At 51.5% G+C, this 17,125-nt stretch overlaps 2 protein-coding genes across 2 annotated transcripts in view; both read right to left on the bottom strand.

Annotated features, from left to right (window-relative positions):
• Positions 1–4,819, bottom strand: part of LOC104392186 (sericin-1-like) — a 5,023-nt gene extending 204 nt beyond the window's left edge. Inside the window, exon 1 of the mRNA XM_010001556.1 lies at positions 4,415–4,819. Within this exon, the coding sequence (XP_009999858.1) occupies positions 4,415–4,819 (405 nt within the window). The remainder of the gene's footprint in view (positions 1–4,414) is intronic.
• Positions 4,820–5,198: 379 nt separating this feature from the next.
• LOC104392197 (loricrin-like) lies at positions 5,199–10,180 on the bottom strand. The gene is made up of 3 exons (XM_010001567.1): positions 9,600–10,180; positions 5,359–5,392; positions 5,199–5,228 (listed from the first exon to the last, which is right to left on the bottom strand). The coding sequence occupies exons 1-3, from the start codon at positions 10,178–10,180 to the stop codon at positions 5,199–5,201; spliced, it is 645 nt and encodes a 214-aa protein (XP_009999869.1).
• Positions 10,181–17,125: the final 6,945 nt, after the last annotated feature.

Consider the following 17,125-nt stretch of genomic DNA (forward strand, 5'->3'; position numbering starts at 1 on the left):
GCCCTCCCCGCACCCCCCCCCCGTATATAGCCGCCCGCCGCCGCTGTCGCGCTCGTGCCTGTGGCAGTGGTCCCTGTCCTGGCGGGAGCACATGGTCGTGTTTCGGGGTGATCTGTGGGGAGAGAAGGGCTGTCAGGGCTTCCCTTTCCTCCTTCAGCTCTTCCAGGGGAGAGGAATCTGGATGTGCAGTTCTCCAGTCTTAGCTAGATGCCGGAATGGTCTTTGAAACTCACGCCAGATTCTCACAGGACCCATGGGATTGTCCCACCAAAGCCACTGCTGAAGGCACTGGCAGCATCCAGAGCTGCCAGCCTGGATGACCAGGGCTGCCTTCCCAAAGCAGAGCCATCCTTCTCCAGAGAATCAGAGACACAGAACCATCATGGCTGGAGAGGACTTCTAGGATCACCAAGTCCAACGAGAGGGAGGAGAACAACAGCCCCGAGCCTCCCCCTACATCCAACCCCCTCTGCTCTCCTCCAGCATCCCCTGGGCTCCCTCCTCACCCCACCTCAAGCAAACCCCAACCCCATGCAAAGCTCAGCCCTCTCCAAACCCAACCACATCCCAGAGAGCCTGGAACCCCCAAAGCCCCCCCAGATCCCTCCTCCTACCTGAGACGCTCGTGCAGCGAAGGGACGAGGAGGGAATGAATCTCCTGGGGACTGGAGCACTTTTATACCCTCTCTGCACACCCCAGCAGGAAACCCAAGCACCTCCCTGTCACAGAGGTCTGCCTGTTCATTTTTTTTTGGTTTCCCCACTCTCCAGGTTGCTCATGACTCACCTCAGCCCAGCAGGGAATTGCCTCCTTATCCGTCATCTTTCCTGCTCTGCAGAAAGATTTAATTGCCAGCTCTGCCCCTGCTCGGCTCCATTGGGGGAGTCATGTGGGTTGCCTCAGTTTCCACAGCTTGGCTGCTTTGGTTTTGGTGTTGAAGCCCAGCTGGGGAGCTCTTGGCTTTTTTAGAGGGGGAAACTCTAGATATTTGTTAGATATTATTCTGCTCACAGAGCTGTCATGGTTGGAAAAGACCCCTAAGATCACGGCGTCCAACTGGGAATTTCATGATATGTTCTTTATTAGGTATTATTTACTTTATACTACAGACTGTTATGTAATGTTATTTATTCTATATGTTTATGTATATGTCATAGACCTCCGTCAAAACAGCCTTCCAAGATGCCTTGAGGTGAATCATAGAATCACAAAATGCCAGGGACCTCAAAGATCATTGGGTCCAACCTTTCTAGGTAATGAGTTTCAATGAGAGGGCCCAGCACCCTGGCAAGCTGGGTCTTAAAACTGGGAGGTTCCCAGTTCCCTCATGAGATGATCCCAATATCTAACTATTCTGAGGGTGAAAAAAGTTCTTCTGGGGGTGCCCTAGGCCAGAAAATACCCACAAACCCAGAGATGTCCCTACAAGTACATCTTTGGCATTAACTCTGACAACTCTTCAGAGTTAACTTAAAACTCTTCCTGAGCAGTAGGTTGGCTGGTACCACTGCTGCTTGTGTGTCTGAAAACCACCTGAAATCCTGTGGGGTAGTGACGAGGGAGGAAAACCAACCCCCACAAAACCCTTGTGTCATTTGAAGGTTTCCTGCTGTTGCCAGAAGGACCAAACACAGTTGAGACCCTTCATTTTTGGCCAGGGCAGCCCTGCCCTGGGTGGTGCTCCAGCCTTTGGGAGGTACATCCTGATGTGGTCAAATTCCAGCAGTGCTGGAGCAGCAGCTCCAGTGGGTTGGGTTTTTTTTCCAGGTTGGTGGTGGCTTCGGTGCTGCCCCACAGAGGAGACCCATGGGTGCTGCCTTGGGTGACCCGGGGTGGCTGCCACGTTGTGGGGAGCCAGGCAGACCCCAGGGGTTTTCCCCAAACTTGCAGGAACATCCTTTATTAGAGCACTTTTCCCTTCTCCCCAATTAGCTTATAATTGGCCAACAAATCAGGGTGATATTTGCAGGGAGGCAGAGTTGGGCATGAGCCTCAGGTCAAGAACTATGTGGTGGGAGCAATAACTGGAGATACTCCCAGTATCATTCCTGTGCTTTCCTGGGCCAGGAACCTCACAGAGTCACGGATCTTATTTTGCTCTTCTCAACCTCTCCTTTCAGAAGACATTTCAGTCATTAAACAGGCAGCAAATAAAAGACCGAAATCAGTGTTGGCAGCTGAGATGGGGAAGTGCTGGGATTTCCTCAGTCCTTGGAAAACACTGGCTGGAAAAGATTTCACTTCCCCACAGAGATACTTGGGCATTTGGTATTTCTGATCCTCCCCTCCTGCCTTGTGTTTTGCTTTCTCCTTCCTGATCCAGTTCTTATGCTGTTGCCAGACACTGACCCCAGTGAGATGGAGGCTCAGCCCCATCCCACCTTCATTGGAGGGACCCAACATCTTTTGGGAAGCAGCTGGGAAACTAAACAAGCTGCCAGGCTTTGAGTTGACTCTCGCAACCTTTTGTAAACTCCTTCTTTGGGTGCCTGAACCTTTGGGAAGATGCTCCAAGCCTTGGAAGGTTCCTGCAACCCAAAACCCACCTGACACATTTGCTGGCACCAAAACCCAAAGGTTTTTGGACAGGCAGGAGGACAGGGCAGGGTTAATGAACCAGGTACACAACCTAAGTGCTTCTATTCTATTGCTTAATTGCTGCTATGAACTAGAACAGTGTCAGAGCAAACTGTACCCAGGATCGTGGCAGTTTAATTATGTTTTGTTCTGCTGTCAGAAGAAATATGGTCAAACCCCTCTATGAAAAAGGACTCCAAGTTAATTTTGGCTCTTGACATGGCTCTGAATCCAGTTCCTTGTGTTTTCATTGTTCTGAATTTATTAAAGATCAGAACTCAACCAGCAGCCCTGGACACCTCTAGATTTTGGGGCTGCCCACCTTCAGATGCCTTGAAAAATGGGGCTTGCAATGGGGGATTTAGGGCAGATGTAGGTCCCACAAGCAGCTTTTTCAAAGGCTTCCTGCCCCAGGAGCAGGCAGGAGGGAGGCAGTGCTGCCTGCACCCCTTGCAGCCCTGCCAGGGATTTCTGAGCATCGTGACACACACGAGAAAGATCTTATCAAGGCCACATCCATTCTGTGCGTGGCAACAGCAGACCAAGAAATGACACCAGTCATTTTTAATTACAAGCTGAGAAGAAATTCATCAGTTCGTTGCTTAACTCCAGGATCTCGACCCAGGTGCTCTTCAGGTGCTGGGCAAAGGGTTTCTAGAAAAGCTTGCTGGGGAGTTTGTCACAAGCACGTGGAGATACCTGCCCCGTGGGTGGTGTCTTGGGGCCAGATGTGGGCAAAAAAAACAGGTTTCTGCCCCATCTCAGGTGGCTTTGCTTCTAGGACACTTTCTGCCCCATGGTTGTGTCCATAGTTGGCCCCAAGAACTTGGGAGATGCAGCCTGTGCGGTCTTGGTGGGGGTTTTGGGTGTCCAGCTCTGTGGGAAGGCAGTGGGGAGGGGTGGAGGGGACCTGCCTGCACTGCAGAAGCCTGAGCTGCCCTCCTAAAATGGCAGCAGTTAAAACCACTTATTGTCTCTCTTTTTCCTTTGGAGTCCAGAAGGGAGGGGGTGGTAGCACCTGTGTCTGGGCAGGGTCACCCCAGGACCATGAAACAGGCACCAGGTGTCTCATGATGTGACATGAAACGTGAGTGGAGGGATGTTTGACAAGGGCTTATAGTGGTGGGACAAGGGGGATGGATGAAAAGTGGGAGAGGGAGCTGGAGGTTGGAGCTGAGGAGGGAATTGTGGAGTGTGAGGGTGGGGAGAGCCTGGGCCAGGTTGCCCAGGGAAGCTGTGGCTGCCCCATCCCTGGGGGGGTTGAAGGTTGGATGGGGCTTGGAGCAGCCTGGGCTGGTGGGAGGTGTCCCTGCCCATGCAGGGGTTGGATCTAGATGATCTTTAGATCATGGAATGGTCTGGGTTGGAAGGGACCTTAAAGATCACCCAGATGATCCATTCAGTGATCTTCAAAGTGGCTGCTCCATCCCTGAAGTGTTCAAGGATCTAATGTTGGATTTGGAGCAACCTGGGCTTGTGGGAGGTGTCCCTGCCCGTGCAGGGCAGGGTGGATCTAGATGATCTTTAGGGTCCCTTCCCACCCAAACCATTCCATGATGATTCTATGATTCTAAAAATCACAACCCTCAACCTCCTGTTGGCTTGTAGTGGCTGATCACAGAGTGACACAGAGAACGTGGCACCAGTCAATGCACACAGTTTATTTGAGCACCCACAGAAAGCTCACCAGAGGCACAGGGCTGGCCAGGGAGGGAGAGAAGACATTTTCTTGGAGGACTGCAAAGAGACATGAAAAGCTTCTGAACTCAGCATCAGACCAAGGATGTGCATGTGTACACCATGCAGATAAGGTCCTCACTTCATGTTGGAGGACACTTGATAAACTTGCTGCTGGCAATCTTGTGGCCTTCCATGGCAGGATCCCCCACTGCTCCCATGGCATCCAGATCCACCACGGTTCCCATGGCACCCAGATCCACCACTGCTTCCATGGCACCCAGATCCACCACTGCTCCTGTGGCACCCAGATCCACCACTGCTTCCATGACATCCAGATCCACCACTGCTCCTGTGGCACCCAGATCCACCACTGCTTCCATGACATCCAGACCCACCACTGCTCCTGTGGCACCCAGACCCACCACTGCTTCCATGACATCCAGACCCACCACTGCTCCTGTGGCACCCAGACCCACCACTGCCCCCATGACACCCTTCACTGCTGTGGCATGAGGCCCGTTCCTGCTGGTGGCACTGGTCTCTGTCCTGGCGGGAGCACATCTTTGCAGACCTGTTGGAAAGATGGTCAGCTCTGAGTGGGTGCAAAGGTGAGAGGCCTTGGCCTGTCAGCAATGGTGGTTGAGTTAGATGGGACTCCATAGCAAGAATAAATCCCCACGAGAAGCCAAGTTCTTGAAGAAGAGAGAGAAATTAGCAATGCACGTTTGGTCCCTGACCTGCACAGGGGACTCTGTGCCACCTTCTTCTGGGCAGGTCTTTCCTTTCTCTTCTATGTTTAGCAAATATATGATAGAAGTTAGAGCACTTAGAGATTGGTGAGAAATGGTGGCAGGACAGAGTCCAGAGCTGGACCTGAAAAGTCCCATCCAGAGCCATCTGGACCAGGAAGTTTAAAGCTTTTCTAGTTGCTCTCTATTATCTACGGAGAGATGTGGATGGAGAAGACAACCTGGGTAGAAGGAATGAGCAGCAGAGATGGCCACAGAGACAAGAAGTGTAAGAGAAGTGGTCAAGACCTCAGGATCAGCACAAAGCTGGTGAACATTAGACGTGCAGAAGGTTGATCAATCTGGACTTACCCTGTTGAGCAGGAACTCAAGAGGAGACACGAAGCTGAGACGATGAGGAGAAACGTGGAGCGAGACCTTTTATAGGGAGTCCCGTGTTTTCCCTCCGGAAACAAGATGAGGCCCCACTGGAGGGACTTGCTTGTTCACCACCTCAAGCACTTTGCTAATTGGAGAGTTTTTGCACTGCTGTTTTGACTCATGGGATTAGGAGCAGATCAATATCCCGCCTTTGGAATCACTGTTCCCCTCGTTACTCCAGAAAAATGTTAATTGCCCCCCACGCCTGGTGTGGTTCATGAGCAGGGATGGGGAGGTTTCTGGATGGTCTTGTTGCCTTTGACTAAAGCATCCACCTGCTTCTTGTCCCTGATGCAGAGCAGCTGTGAGCCCGAGTCAGCAGTGCAAAAATGGTAGCGGAGGGGAAGGTGGGCTGATGGTTTGGGCTGGTGGACCAGGTCACAGAGGGATCCAGAAAATAACAAGGGGCTTGAAAGGGAACAAAAAAGCTCCTGGTGGAGTGGAGGAAAAATTAGTGTGTTTGGGCAGCTTGGGAAAAAAATCTAGGTTGTGAGTGGGCGAAAGAGGCAAAGAGGATTGAGCAAGGATGAGCACATGATGGGGTGGCAGAAGGTGAGCACAGAGCCCAGGGCTGGTCTAGGTGGGGGGTGCCCCAAAAACAAGGAGCTTGAGCATCATCCCTGAGCCCCAGGGGCTGGTGTGGGCCCAACGTGGGGTCAATGTCTCTGCTGGAGGGAGTGGTTCGGCCATGGGGGTGACAAGAGGAGTTGGGTCATCTCTGGGCTGTAAATATGTCAGTGTGGTTTGGGTTTGGGGTTCAAAGGTGGGAGATGGACTTTGAAGCAATGTCCTGCTGGACGTGTCCAGTTGGGACAATGGGAGTGGGCAAGTGCAGGTGGTGGGACGTGCCCGTGGAGCAATATCAAAGAGAAACCAGTTGCTGAGTGAACCAGCAAAGAAGCACTAAAAGGTGTGTTAAAATATTTCAAGTCAGTCCTTTCTTTCAATGAGAGACTTTTAACCCAAAGAGAAGGAATTTTAAACCCTCCAGGAGACAGAGAGCACCCAGGCAGGAGGCTTGGAAGGACAAAAGGTCTCCAGCAGTGTCCCATTCCCACAATACTTGTTCCAAACACCTGCTCTTGGTCACCTTTACTATACTTTGACAGGAGAAAGCAGAAGGGAGGAGGGTGGTGTGGTTCTTGGAGCTCCTTCCTCCCTCTGTGCCTCCATCTTCATCATGTGTGAACTGTGAAGGACACCAGGATCTGTGTCTCCCTTGATTTGACACCTGGTTTTTGGGGAGAAAAATGTCTTTCTGCCTACAGAGCACAGCAGGCCTGAGCTCACCAAGGACTCTAGAGGCCACTGTAATATTAATAATAACCCAGATTGAATGAAAAGAAAATAGTCAAGAAGCTTCATTGCCAACCAATGGAGCTGAATCACTTGTGGGAACTGCTACGTGAGGAAATCACAACGTGGCTGGGGGATAATTTCACAAACATCAGGAGAACATCAATTCTTGTGAAACTCTTCTTCACGATTCAGTAATTACAGCCCAGATCACGCAGATGGTGACAAACATGTTTATCATCCCTCTCAGCGACAGGGACACCCACCTGAGCATGCCCTGCTGGGGAGGCTGCTCATGCGTGTTGGAGACCTGGAGCTAAGTTCAAGACAGGCCCTACAGCTGCTTCCTGAGCCCCACATATCTTCTGCAGAGCTGGTGGTCTCTGGGAGAAGCTTCTCTGCACCCCTCAGTGGGCAGAAGGTTTGTTTGATTTGGGTAATTTCTTGGTTTTATGGAATTGTCCTAAGAGGACTTTCAGGAGTTGGGTTGTTCCCCAGTTTGGATCATGGCTTCAGGGTAGCTTAAACTTGGTCATGATTCTTCCATCTCTTGGTTATTTGGTCTCTATTTATAAAGGAGCAGAGAAAAAAAAAACCCCAAGATCTTAGAATGATCAGGGGGGCACCCTGAACAGGGGAGTGGGAAGTAGGAGCTGCCCTCCTGAGGTGTCCTCCAATCTTTTCTTCCAGAGCCCAGCAAGCTCTGGAAGGGATCTGAAGATAGATTTGGATGCCTTTGCCACCACCTCATCCCTTGCTGTGATGGTTTTGCTGGTACTTCTCCTTCCACAGAGGCCCCCAGGTTTGCTCAAGTGGAGTTCACCATCATCATCATCCAATGGTGTGAGTTGGAAGGGCCCTTGAAGATCATCTAGTTCCACCCCTGAGTTGCATGTGAGGGGGTCTCTGAGTCATCCCAGTCCAGTGCAGAGTCCATGGGGTGGGCATCTGGGCTGCTCCTGGACTTGGCCACCCCACCAGGCTGTGCTTGACATGTGGACTATGCTCTGCAACACACGATGGCTTCAGCCTCTGCACATGGTGAGGAAGAGGCTGGTGAGGAAGGCTGGCTACAGTGGCAGGGCAAGCCCGTGTGCCCACCCATAAAACCTCCTGCCCAGGAAGGGACACCCTGCACCTGCTTCTACTTCTTTTCCTTCTCCAGATGGTGCTGCAGGAGAGATTTCCATCCTAACTGTTGCCAAGTGGCTGATTCTGTGATGTGTCACATCCTGCAGGCTGGGCCAGGCAGGGCACTGGGAGATGGAGACAATGGAGGCTCTGACCTGGGCTGGGTGAGGTGTGAGGAGCCTCCTGGGACACGATGCTGTGAGTCACTGGCTCCAGGTCCCTGCTTTGCTGCAACATCCTCCATGGTGATTCCTCTTCTAACCTTGAATCTTACAAGGAGTTTGGGGCCTCTCACTCCTTTAGAGATGCTGAGTCCAACCAAGTGCCCCCTGATGTCTACAAGCACCTTTTCTAGTTCCCATTTGACATGTACTCCTGGCCAGGTGATCCCCATTTCTCCCTGGATCAAAGTCCTAAGCTCTGGGAGGTCTCACTCTCCCAACATCTCCCACCTTTCAGTGTGGCACTGAGCAGCACTGAGAACCAGCTGCTAAAGACATGTAGGTCCTGCAGGACCTCTCCTGGGCCCAGAGAACATCTCTGAAGGCCTAATGGACCATGGACATTATCTCTCTCAGCAGCTTCAGCATCTCCTCTTGCTCCACACTAGCTCTGCTGTTCCTATTCCTGAATCCCCTCCCTGACTTTTTTCCCAGGGCTTATTTTTGGAGGCTTCTGTTACAAATCAAACTGCACCCATTGCCTCCTCAGTGAATGAAATAACGTCCAAGCAGATCCTCTTGGTTTCACCTCTGTGGGGAACAGTCCCCCTTGGCAACCTCCCCTGTGAAGTGTGTGTCTTTAGGTGTTTTTACATCAATATATGAATATTTAATAGCTGGATTAAAGACTGGATTAAAGAGTCTACGAGCAAAACTGTTGGATCTTTCTCAAGGAGCAAGTTGTCTGGAGAAGGAATAAAAAGACACCAGGTGGAATCAACCAGGAACCTCAACATGAGGGTGAATGGGGATGCTGCAAACACCACCTTTGGCCACAAGAAGGACCAGGAGCAACTCAGAGAGATGAAGTAGAAAACACTGATGCAAGGGGGTTATGAATCATAACGTTTTATTGCTTCCATGTCTGTTGTGAAATAAGGAGGTGAACAGCATGAAGTATTTCAGAGAGATGGTGGGTCACTCCTTCAAAGCATGTTACAAGCAGGATGACAGGAAGAGTAGAGATCCAGGAGCAACATGGGATGTGGTGACCATCAAGGCAACGTGGCAAGAGTTGTCCCCATTCCTAGTGTCCTCTACTTTGTCTTCTGGGCTGGTATTTGGCAGATCTGCTTTTGCTGCTGGAGTGGGATGGACTTTGGCACTGGCATGTGGCTTTGCTGCATTGGAGGGGCACAGATCTGCTGAGGGGGACAGATCTGCTGAGGGGCACAGATCTGCTGAGGGGTCTGCATTGGAGGGTGACAGATCTGCTGAGGGGTCTGCATTGGAGGGTGACAGATCTGCTGAGGGCGACAGATCTGCTGAGGGGTCTGCATTGGAGGGTGACAGATCTGCTGAGGGCGACAGATCTGCTGAGGGGGACAGATCTGCTGAGGGCGACAGATCTGCTGAGGGTGACAGATCTGCTGAGGGGTCTGCATTGGAGGAGAACACTTCTGCATTGGAGGACAGCACTTCTGCATTGGAGGAGAGCACTTCTGCATGGGAGGAGAGCACTTCTGCATTGGAGGAGAGCACTTCTGCATTGGAGGAGAACACTTCTGCATGGGAGGACAGTACTTCTGCATTGGAGGAGAGCACTTCTGCATTGGAGGTGCACAGGTCTGCACGGGGCAGCACTGCGAGATGCTCTGGCTTGGTTTGCCATAGCTGGACTGCCCTTCCTGGTGCCCTGAGCCGTGGCAGGTCTCAGAGCAGACCGACCTCCCATAGCTCTGGCATCCTCCAGATGACCCATAACTGTAGCTGGGTCTCCTGACACAGCTGGAACCACCTCCCTGGCACGAACCCGAGGGCTCGTGGCACCTCTCGGCGCAGACCGACCTCCCGTAGCCCTGGCATCCCCCCGATGACCCGTAGCTGTAGGTGGGTCTCCTGACGCAGCTAGAGCCCCCTCCACCGTGGCAGGAGCCAGCTGAAGTGCCCCCCTGGCACCTCTCGGAGCAGACGGACTGCCGGTACCCGTAGTGCCGGTAGTTGTGGCCCCTCATGCCCTCGGCGCCCTCGCCCTCGCAGCCCGAGCAGCAGGAGCCAGACGCGTAGCGGAACGGCGTGCGGCGCGTGTCCAGCCACGACCCCGAGGGGTCGTACCAGGTGGAGTTCAGGTTGAAGTAGGACTCTCTTCCAGAAGAGTAGATCATGTCAGAATTGGAGGGGAAAACCTGAAAGACAGGGAGCCAGGCGGGTTTGCTTTTTCCATCTCCTCCATTTGAGTTTTGCTTTGCTGAGCCCTGCGCAGGGCAGCGTGGCCTGGCTCCAAGGGCTGATCTGGGGAGATCAGACATGAGAAGGAAATGCTTCCCTGGGAGGGTGGGGAGAGCCTGGGCCAGGTTGGCCAGGGAAGCTGTGGCTGCCCCATCCCTGGGGGTGTTGAAGGGCAGGTTGGATGGGGCTTGGAGCAGCCTGGGCTGCTGGGAGGTGTCCCTGCCCATGCAGGGGTGGGATCTAGATGATCTTTTAGGTCCCTCCAACCCAAGCCATCCCATGGCTCCGTTAAAATAAACCCTTGCAGTTGCCCAGTACAGGTCATATTAAGTCCAAACCTCCTCTCTGACCTTATAATTGATTTTTTCCCATCCAAGAGCAGAAGCAGCCATGAAGCACCTCAGCACACAGTGGCTTTGCTGTAAATCCCTCACCCAAGCCCCTCAGTAGCTTCTCCCTTGGCTTAGTCCACCATCCTCCAGCCCCTCTGTGTAGAGCATGGTCTGAAGGACAGTGTGAGCATCCCACTTCTGCTACCTCCTGAATCCAGATGTCCACCCAAAAATGAACCCAGCTGTTTCAGGCTGTGTCTTACCAAGTCCACGAGGGAAGGCAGATGCTGACCAGGAGAGCAGATGGTGAGGGGCAAAGAGCCAGAGACCTTTTATAGGCTTCAGAGTCTTCCCCTTGTAAATGAAACACGCTGCAGGAACGACAACTAAATTATTTATTCATAAAACATCTCCTCCACTTGGATGCTGTTCCCAGTGCTTGGCATGTTCTTCTTGACTCATGATTCCTGATAAGCATCTTTTAATTATAATGTAGTCACCGAGTGGTGCACATAAAGGACCCGAGTTGCCTAAGCCACACATGGACCATGAGAAGCAGGTAATAAGGTTCTTATTCACCATCTCCAGAGAGGTCCAAGGACTCTGAGTGGTGGCTGACGAGTGACCTATGAGTCAGGAGCCGTGATCTATGATGTGCACAGTGCTGATGTCCCAGCCTTCCCCTTCTGTTACCTGTGAGGAGCATTTCCAGGTGCCTGAAGCACAAGCAGGTGATGGGGAAGAGCCAACTCAGAGTCACCAAAGACAAATTGTGCTGGTCGGTTTCGGTGACGAAGAGGTTGGCTCTGTAGATGGATGGTGGAATGTCATGCATGATGTTACCTTGGATTTTTCCAAGGCTTCTGGCACAGTGTCCCATGGCAGCCTTGTAGTTAAACTGGTCACAGAATCACAGAGTCACAGAGTGGTTGGAGTTGGAAGGGGTCTCTGGAGATCATCTGGTCCAGCTCTCTGCCAGAGCAGGATCATGGCCAGTAGATCCCACAGGAACACATCCAGATGGATTTGGAAGAGACTTGTGGAGATCATCCAGTCCAAGCCTCTGCCAGAGTAGGGTCACCTACAGCAGATCCCACAGGAACACATCCAGATGGGTTTGGAATGTGTCCACAGAAGGAGACTCCACACTATCTCTGGGCAGCCTGTCCCAGGGCTCTGTCACCCTCACAGGAAAGAAGTTTGCCTTATGTTGAGCTTGAAACTGGTGGAGGTATGGACTGGATGGGCAAAAACTCTGATGCTGGTGCTGGTGCTGTTTAATGTCTTGTTAGTGCCCTGGATAACTGGGTGGACATGGGAAATCTACAGGTGGCAACAAATGGGAGTGAGAAGCTGAAGGTGCTGGAGGATGGGGCCTGGGCAGGCTGGGATGGTCCCGGGGCTGTGATGGACTAAATGGGATGAAATAGCTGGGGTGGCTGGTGAAAAGCAGCTGAGAAGAAAAGATGGACCAAGGCTGACCTGGAAGCACCAGCATGAGGACTAAGCTGGTCTTTGGTCTGTGGGCTCTGAGTCAGCCCTTGGGACACCAGGCTGGGATGGAGCCTGGGAACTGGCTTCAGGGAGGAAAACAGACAATAAAAGCAGGGATTTCTGAGGTCAGAATTCAGATGTGAGTGGTTTTTCTTTGGGTTAAGATGAGGTGTGAGAAAAAGTTGTTGTTGTGGTTTTCTGGTTTAAGGAAACCAGGATGAGCTCCTTGTTTTCTTTCTGATTTTCCCTGGTGGGTGCCAGTGGTTGTGAGGACACAGTGGGTGATGCTTGAGCACTCCAAAGAAACAAAAATGTGTGTTCTAATGCACCTACCAGGAGGCTTTTCTGGCCAAGTGAGACAGAAGCAGAGGGTTAGGAGGTCTGGTGGAAGAGCCTGGCCTGCATCTCCCCATCTCCCAGAGGAGTGAAAGGCATTCGTGGCATGCAGGGCCACACCTCATGTGCTGGGGCATGAGCTCATTATCATGATGAACATCTCTGGGCTCCCACTGCAGTGTTGCTATCTGGCTGATGAAGGTGCTGGCAACTGTACCTAGATCACCTGCTGATGGACCTGGGTGAAGTCCACCCGTTGGTCCTGCAGTGGGTAACCACGGTGGAAAGGAAGGTTTTACAGCTCATCCTGGTGAAACTGTTACAGCCTGAAACCCTCCTGTGTCAACTCTAATATTCGTTTTAAATGCACAAGTTTCCTTGTGAGAATTGTGGTGGCTTTTGACATCTCCTTACAACCTTTGTGAGATTTTAGGGGGAGAAATAGAAAGGAACAAAGTGTCAACTCATTTTGTATTTCAATTTTATTCTTCAATACATGGGGAGAAAATTAAATTGCAGGAGTCCTTAATGCCCAAGCAGTCACAGTGTGTACTTTTTTTCCCAGTGCAGTCCCATTTCTGGTTTTAAACAGCCTTGAAATCCCAGTTGCTGAATGCATGGAGAAGGTGAATACATGGCTGATGTTTCCTCAACCTTGCTCAGGCCCTTTCTGTTTGGTTTCTCCATGCCCAGGCTGCTCATCTCCTCCAGAGAGTGAGGAAATGGTTGAGCTCCCCTGAGGAAGATCCAAACAGGGTTTGGATGGTTAAAACCTACTGGCTAGAATGGAAGAATCCTTGGAATTTCAAGTGTCAGTGCTGGGGTCAAGCAGGGATCTGCAACCCCTGCATCCAGTGTGCAAAGAATCATCAAATGGTTTGGACTGGAAGGGTCCTCAAAGTGCATCTAGATCCAACCCCCTGCATGGGCAGGGACACCTCCCACCAGCCCAGGCTGCTCCAAGCCCCATCCAACCTGCCCTTCAACACCCCCAGGGATGGGGCAGCCACAGCTTCCCTGGGCAACCTATTCCAGGGTCTCACCACCCTCAGAGTGAAGAATTTCTTCCTCATGTCCAACCTAAGAGCAGCAATGAGCCATCAGCCATGGCCTTGAGGAGGTGGGAGCATCAGCGAGGAGCGCAGCGTCCTCCAGGCTGGGTGACGTGGGGACATGGGCTGGAGAAGGGTCCCAGAGCTCATTTCTTCTACAGACAGGGTGGCAAGAGAGGGACCTTATGCTGCTGGCAGGGATTCAGCTGTGGGGGCAGAGGGACCGGGCAGCAGCGCTGGATGGGCCGGGGGTGGCAGGGGACAACACAAGGACAGCGCCGTTGGCATGGCAGAGGGTGCAGGGTGACAGAGGGACAGGGATCCTCCTCGGGGCACTGCTCCACTCTCCGCCGGGGTTTCCCACAGCTGTCTGGCTCCTGGCAGTGTTGGAATGGCAGGTGCTGCTGCAAGGGGCGCCGATGGATCCTCACAGGTGGGGGACAGGGAGGTGGCACCGGGCTCACCTCCACCCGCCGCCGCGGCTTGCCCGGGTGGCAGCCCCGCTGTGCCGGGCAGCAGCTCGGGGCTGGGCATGGATCCAAGGGTTGGCAGCCTCGTGGCTCACTCTGGCAGGACCCTTCGATGTCCCTGCTGAGGCTGCCATGGTTGTGACAAGGGGACAGGGTCGTGGCCCCCATGGGGTTTTGGTGGCAGCCCCCGCTGGAGCCAGGACATGCCCAGCCCTTCTCGCCGTCGCCGCACGAGTCCTGCTCGCTGTCACCTTTGCAGCTGAACATCCCGTGACCAAGCCCTCAGGGATAAACAGTCTGTGGGGAAAAAAAACCCAAACAAACGGAAAAACAAACACTCAAACCACAAGTTTCTTTTTTGTTGGATTTTTTTTGGCTGAAAATCAAAAAAAGAGGAATCTGAGAGAGCTGAGAAAACCCAACTCACCCACAGGCTGAGCAGACGAAGTCCTAGGGACAACGCTGTGGCTGAAAGCTTTTATGTGTGGCTGAGCTCCCCTGGGAGTGAGGCATGGCATGGGAATGAATAGCTGAGCACTGAGTGCCCTTCTCTATGGATATTTTTCCTGGCAGTTGCTGCTGGATTAATCAGCTGCAATTATAATCTCCCTTGATGAAACGGCTGCTCGGCTCTTTGTATGTGAAGTGGTCATTATCTAATTAGTTCTCCCATTGGTCGTGTTCAAATGTTACCTTGTGTTAGTCAGAGGGGATCCTGGGATCAGGATACCTGGAATACCGTGAGGCTGAGTGATCTGCAGTGGGATATGCACAAAAAGACCCAGGAAACCTGGTATCCAGTCCCATGGAACCGTTTTAGTTGGAATAGACCTTTAAGATCATCGAGTCCAACTGTTGGCCTAAGAAACCATATCCAGGAGCCCAACAGCTCATGCCTTGAAACAAGTTGTTTGTGCAGAGGTGCAGGTTGCTCCAAGCCCCATCCAACCTGTCCTTAACACTTCCAGGGATGGGGCAGCCACAGCTTCCCTGGGCAACCTGTCCCGGGGTCTCCCCACCCTCAGAGTGAAGAATTCCCTCCTCATGTCTAATCTAAATCTCCCTTCTGCCACTTTTCATCCCTCCTCCTCATCCCATCCCTCCCTGCCATTGTTCCAAGTCCCTCCCCAGCTTTTCTGGAGCCCCTTCAGGCACTGGAAGGTCTCCCTGGAGCCTCCTCTTCTCCAGGCTGAACAACCACAACTTCCTCTGCCTGTCTTCATAGGAGAGATGCTCCAGATGAAGAGGGAATCAGAGGTGACATCAGGACCACGTACAGCAGATGTTCTTGCTTTGTGTGTAACATGGATGGTTGGAAGAGGTGACCTCTGGGTACAGAATCCACATGGACAGCAGGGTTGCCCCTTGTCAGGCTGAGGATGGAAATCTTCCTCTTTAAATGAATTCATTCCCTTCCAAGTGAGGAGCATCTTGGTCAAGTGAGTGGGTACAACCCCAAAACCCCTTTTATTCACTGCAAATCTGAATGGAGGACACCCCACCAAATGTTGACCTCATGAACTAACCATTTCAGGCTTTGACAAACCCCATGTCCACCTTCCTGACATTTGTGCTTTGACTCATCCTCCGTGGAGCTGCTCCTCTCTGCTCTGGACACTCAAGACATTTTTTAACTACCAGGAAAATACCTGTCATAGCAGCCCCGGGGCTCTCAGTTCCAAAGGTTATTTCCATGTTCTCCTTCCACGGAAGAGCCTCTGGAGAAGATGCTCAGAGCTTTGTCCTGTGGTGTTTCGCTTTGAATCACCAGGAAAAGCATGTGCAGAATTCAGGGGTGTGACTCCTGGGCACGTGCTTGGACCTGACGACTTTCCTGCTCTGAGATCATTTGCTCTTTTGCTCCAGGAAAAATGTAATTGCCTTGCAGGAAGCCAAGAGACTTGCAGGAAAGGACAGAGAAGACCTTGGTATCTGTTGAGGATAAAAGGATCCTTATAAATTTAAATCCAGCAAGGATTTTAGATTTACGACCCATGACCAGAGTCCCATGATAATGTTGCTTCTCTGGGGGTTGTTTTTTTCATCCTAGAAGAGACATTTTGGAGTCACTTCCCTTCCTGAGGAGTTTTCAAATCACAGAGTGCAAATATCTAATTTCTGAATCTCATCTCTTAGAAATCTGCCACATTTTAATAGAATCCCAGATGAAATCAGACAGTATTTCTGCATCCTTCAGGCTAGACTTCTATCTCCACACCTTTCACAGACCCCCTGCACAATGAAGATCATCTTGCTGGTCTATTTAATCTTAGTGACAAACCATCAAGCCTTTTGGGAAGTTTGATTTAAAAGTCAACAAATTATCTGGAAAGATTCCCAGCAACAAACCAGACCTTTAGCTCTGACTTTAGGACCATATAGATGCTTTGAGTGCAGACTCTCTATCTTCAAAGTCACGAGCAGATGAAAGACAGCAAGAAACTGTGGCCAAGAAGATGTTCCTGCAGCTTTGGTAACACATTGATGGGAGCAAACATTATTTTTCCCTGGGTGAAGGACTGACCCAAGAAGTTTCCTGCATGTGTTGGGGTGTTGCCACCAGTAGCATGTTAAATAGTTGAAAAATTCATTCTATTCAGAAACTCAGCAAATGCTCCAGAAGTCCCAGACCAGAGCTAGAGTTTAAAAGACACAGACAAGTGAAGAAACATATACCAGAAGTTTGCAGGGTCATAGCTTTTTATTGTCTTTCATGACTAATTGGACATAAAAGCAAGAGAAAGGAGGATGATACATCATTAAACCACACACCAAGAGGAAAAGCACCAGCAGGATTAATACTTAGAAAGGGAAATCACACCGATCAACAGGGAGGAACTTCATAGAACAGGTTGGGTTGGAAGGGACCTTAAAGATCATCTAGAACTTCATGGAATCACAGGATCTTAGGGGTTGGAAGGGACCTGGAGAGATCATCCAGTCCAACCCCCCTGCCAGAGCAGGATCACCTAGAGCACATCCCACAGGAACAGTTCAGATGGGGTGTGAACGTCTCCAGCCAAGGAGACTCCACAACCTCTCTGGGCACCTTCAAAGCACATTACAGACACTTGGTGATTCAAGGTGGAGAAAGAAGAAGATCTAGAGTCTCTAAGCAAAGGAGGAAGAGCATTTAGGAGGGGATCCACATCCATATCCGTATCCAGAAGCAGAAGAGGCAGCCACCGGGGTTCAAA

This window comes from Chaetura pelagica, unplaced genomic scaffold (genome assembly GCF_000747805.2).
Source record: "Chaetura pelagica isolate M959 unplaced genomic scaffold, ChaPel_1.0 scaffold681, whole genome shotgun sequence".
Lineage (NCBI taxonomy): Eukaryota > Metazoa > Chordata > Aves > Apodiformes > Apodidae > Chaetura > Chaetura pelagica.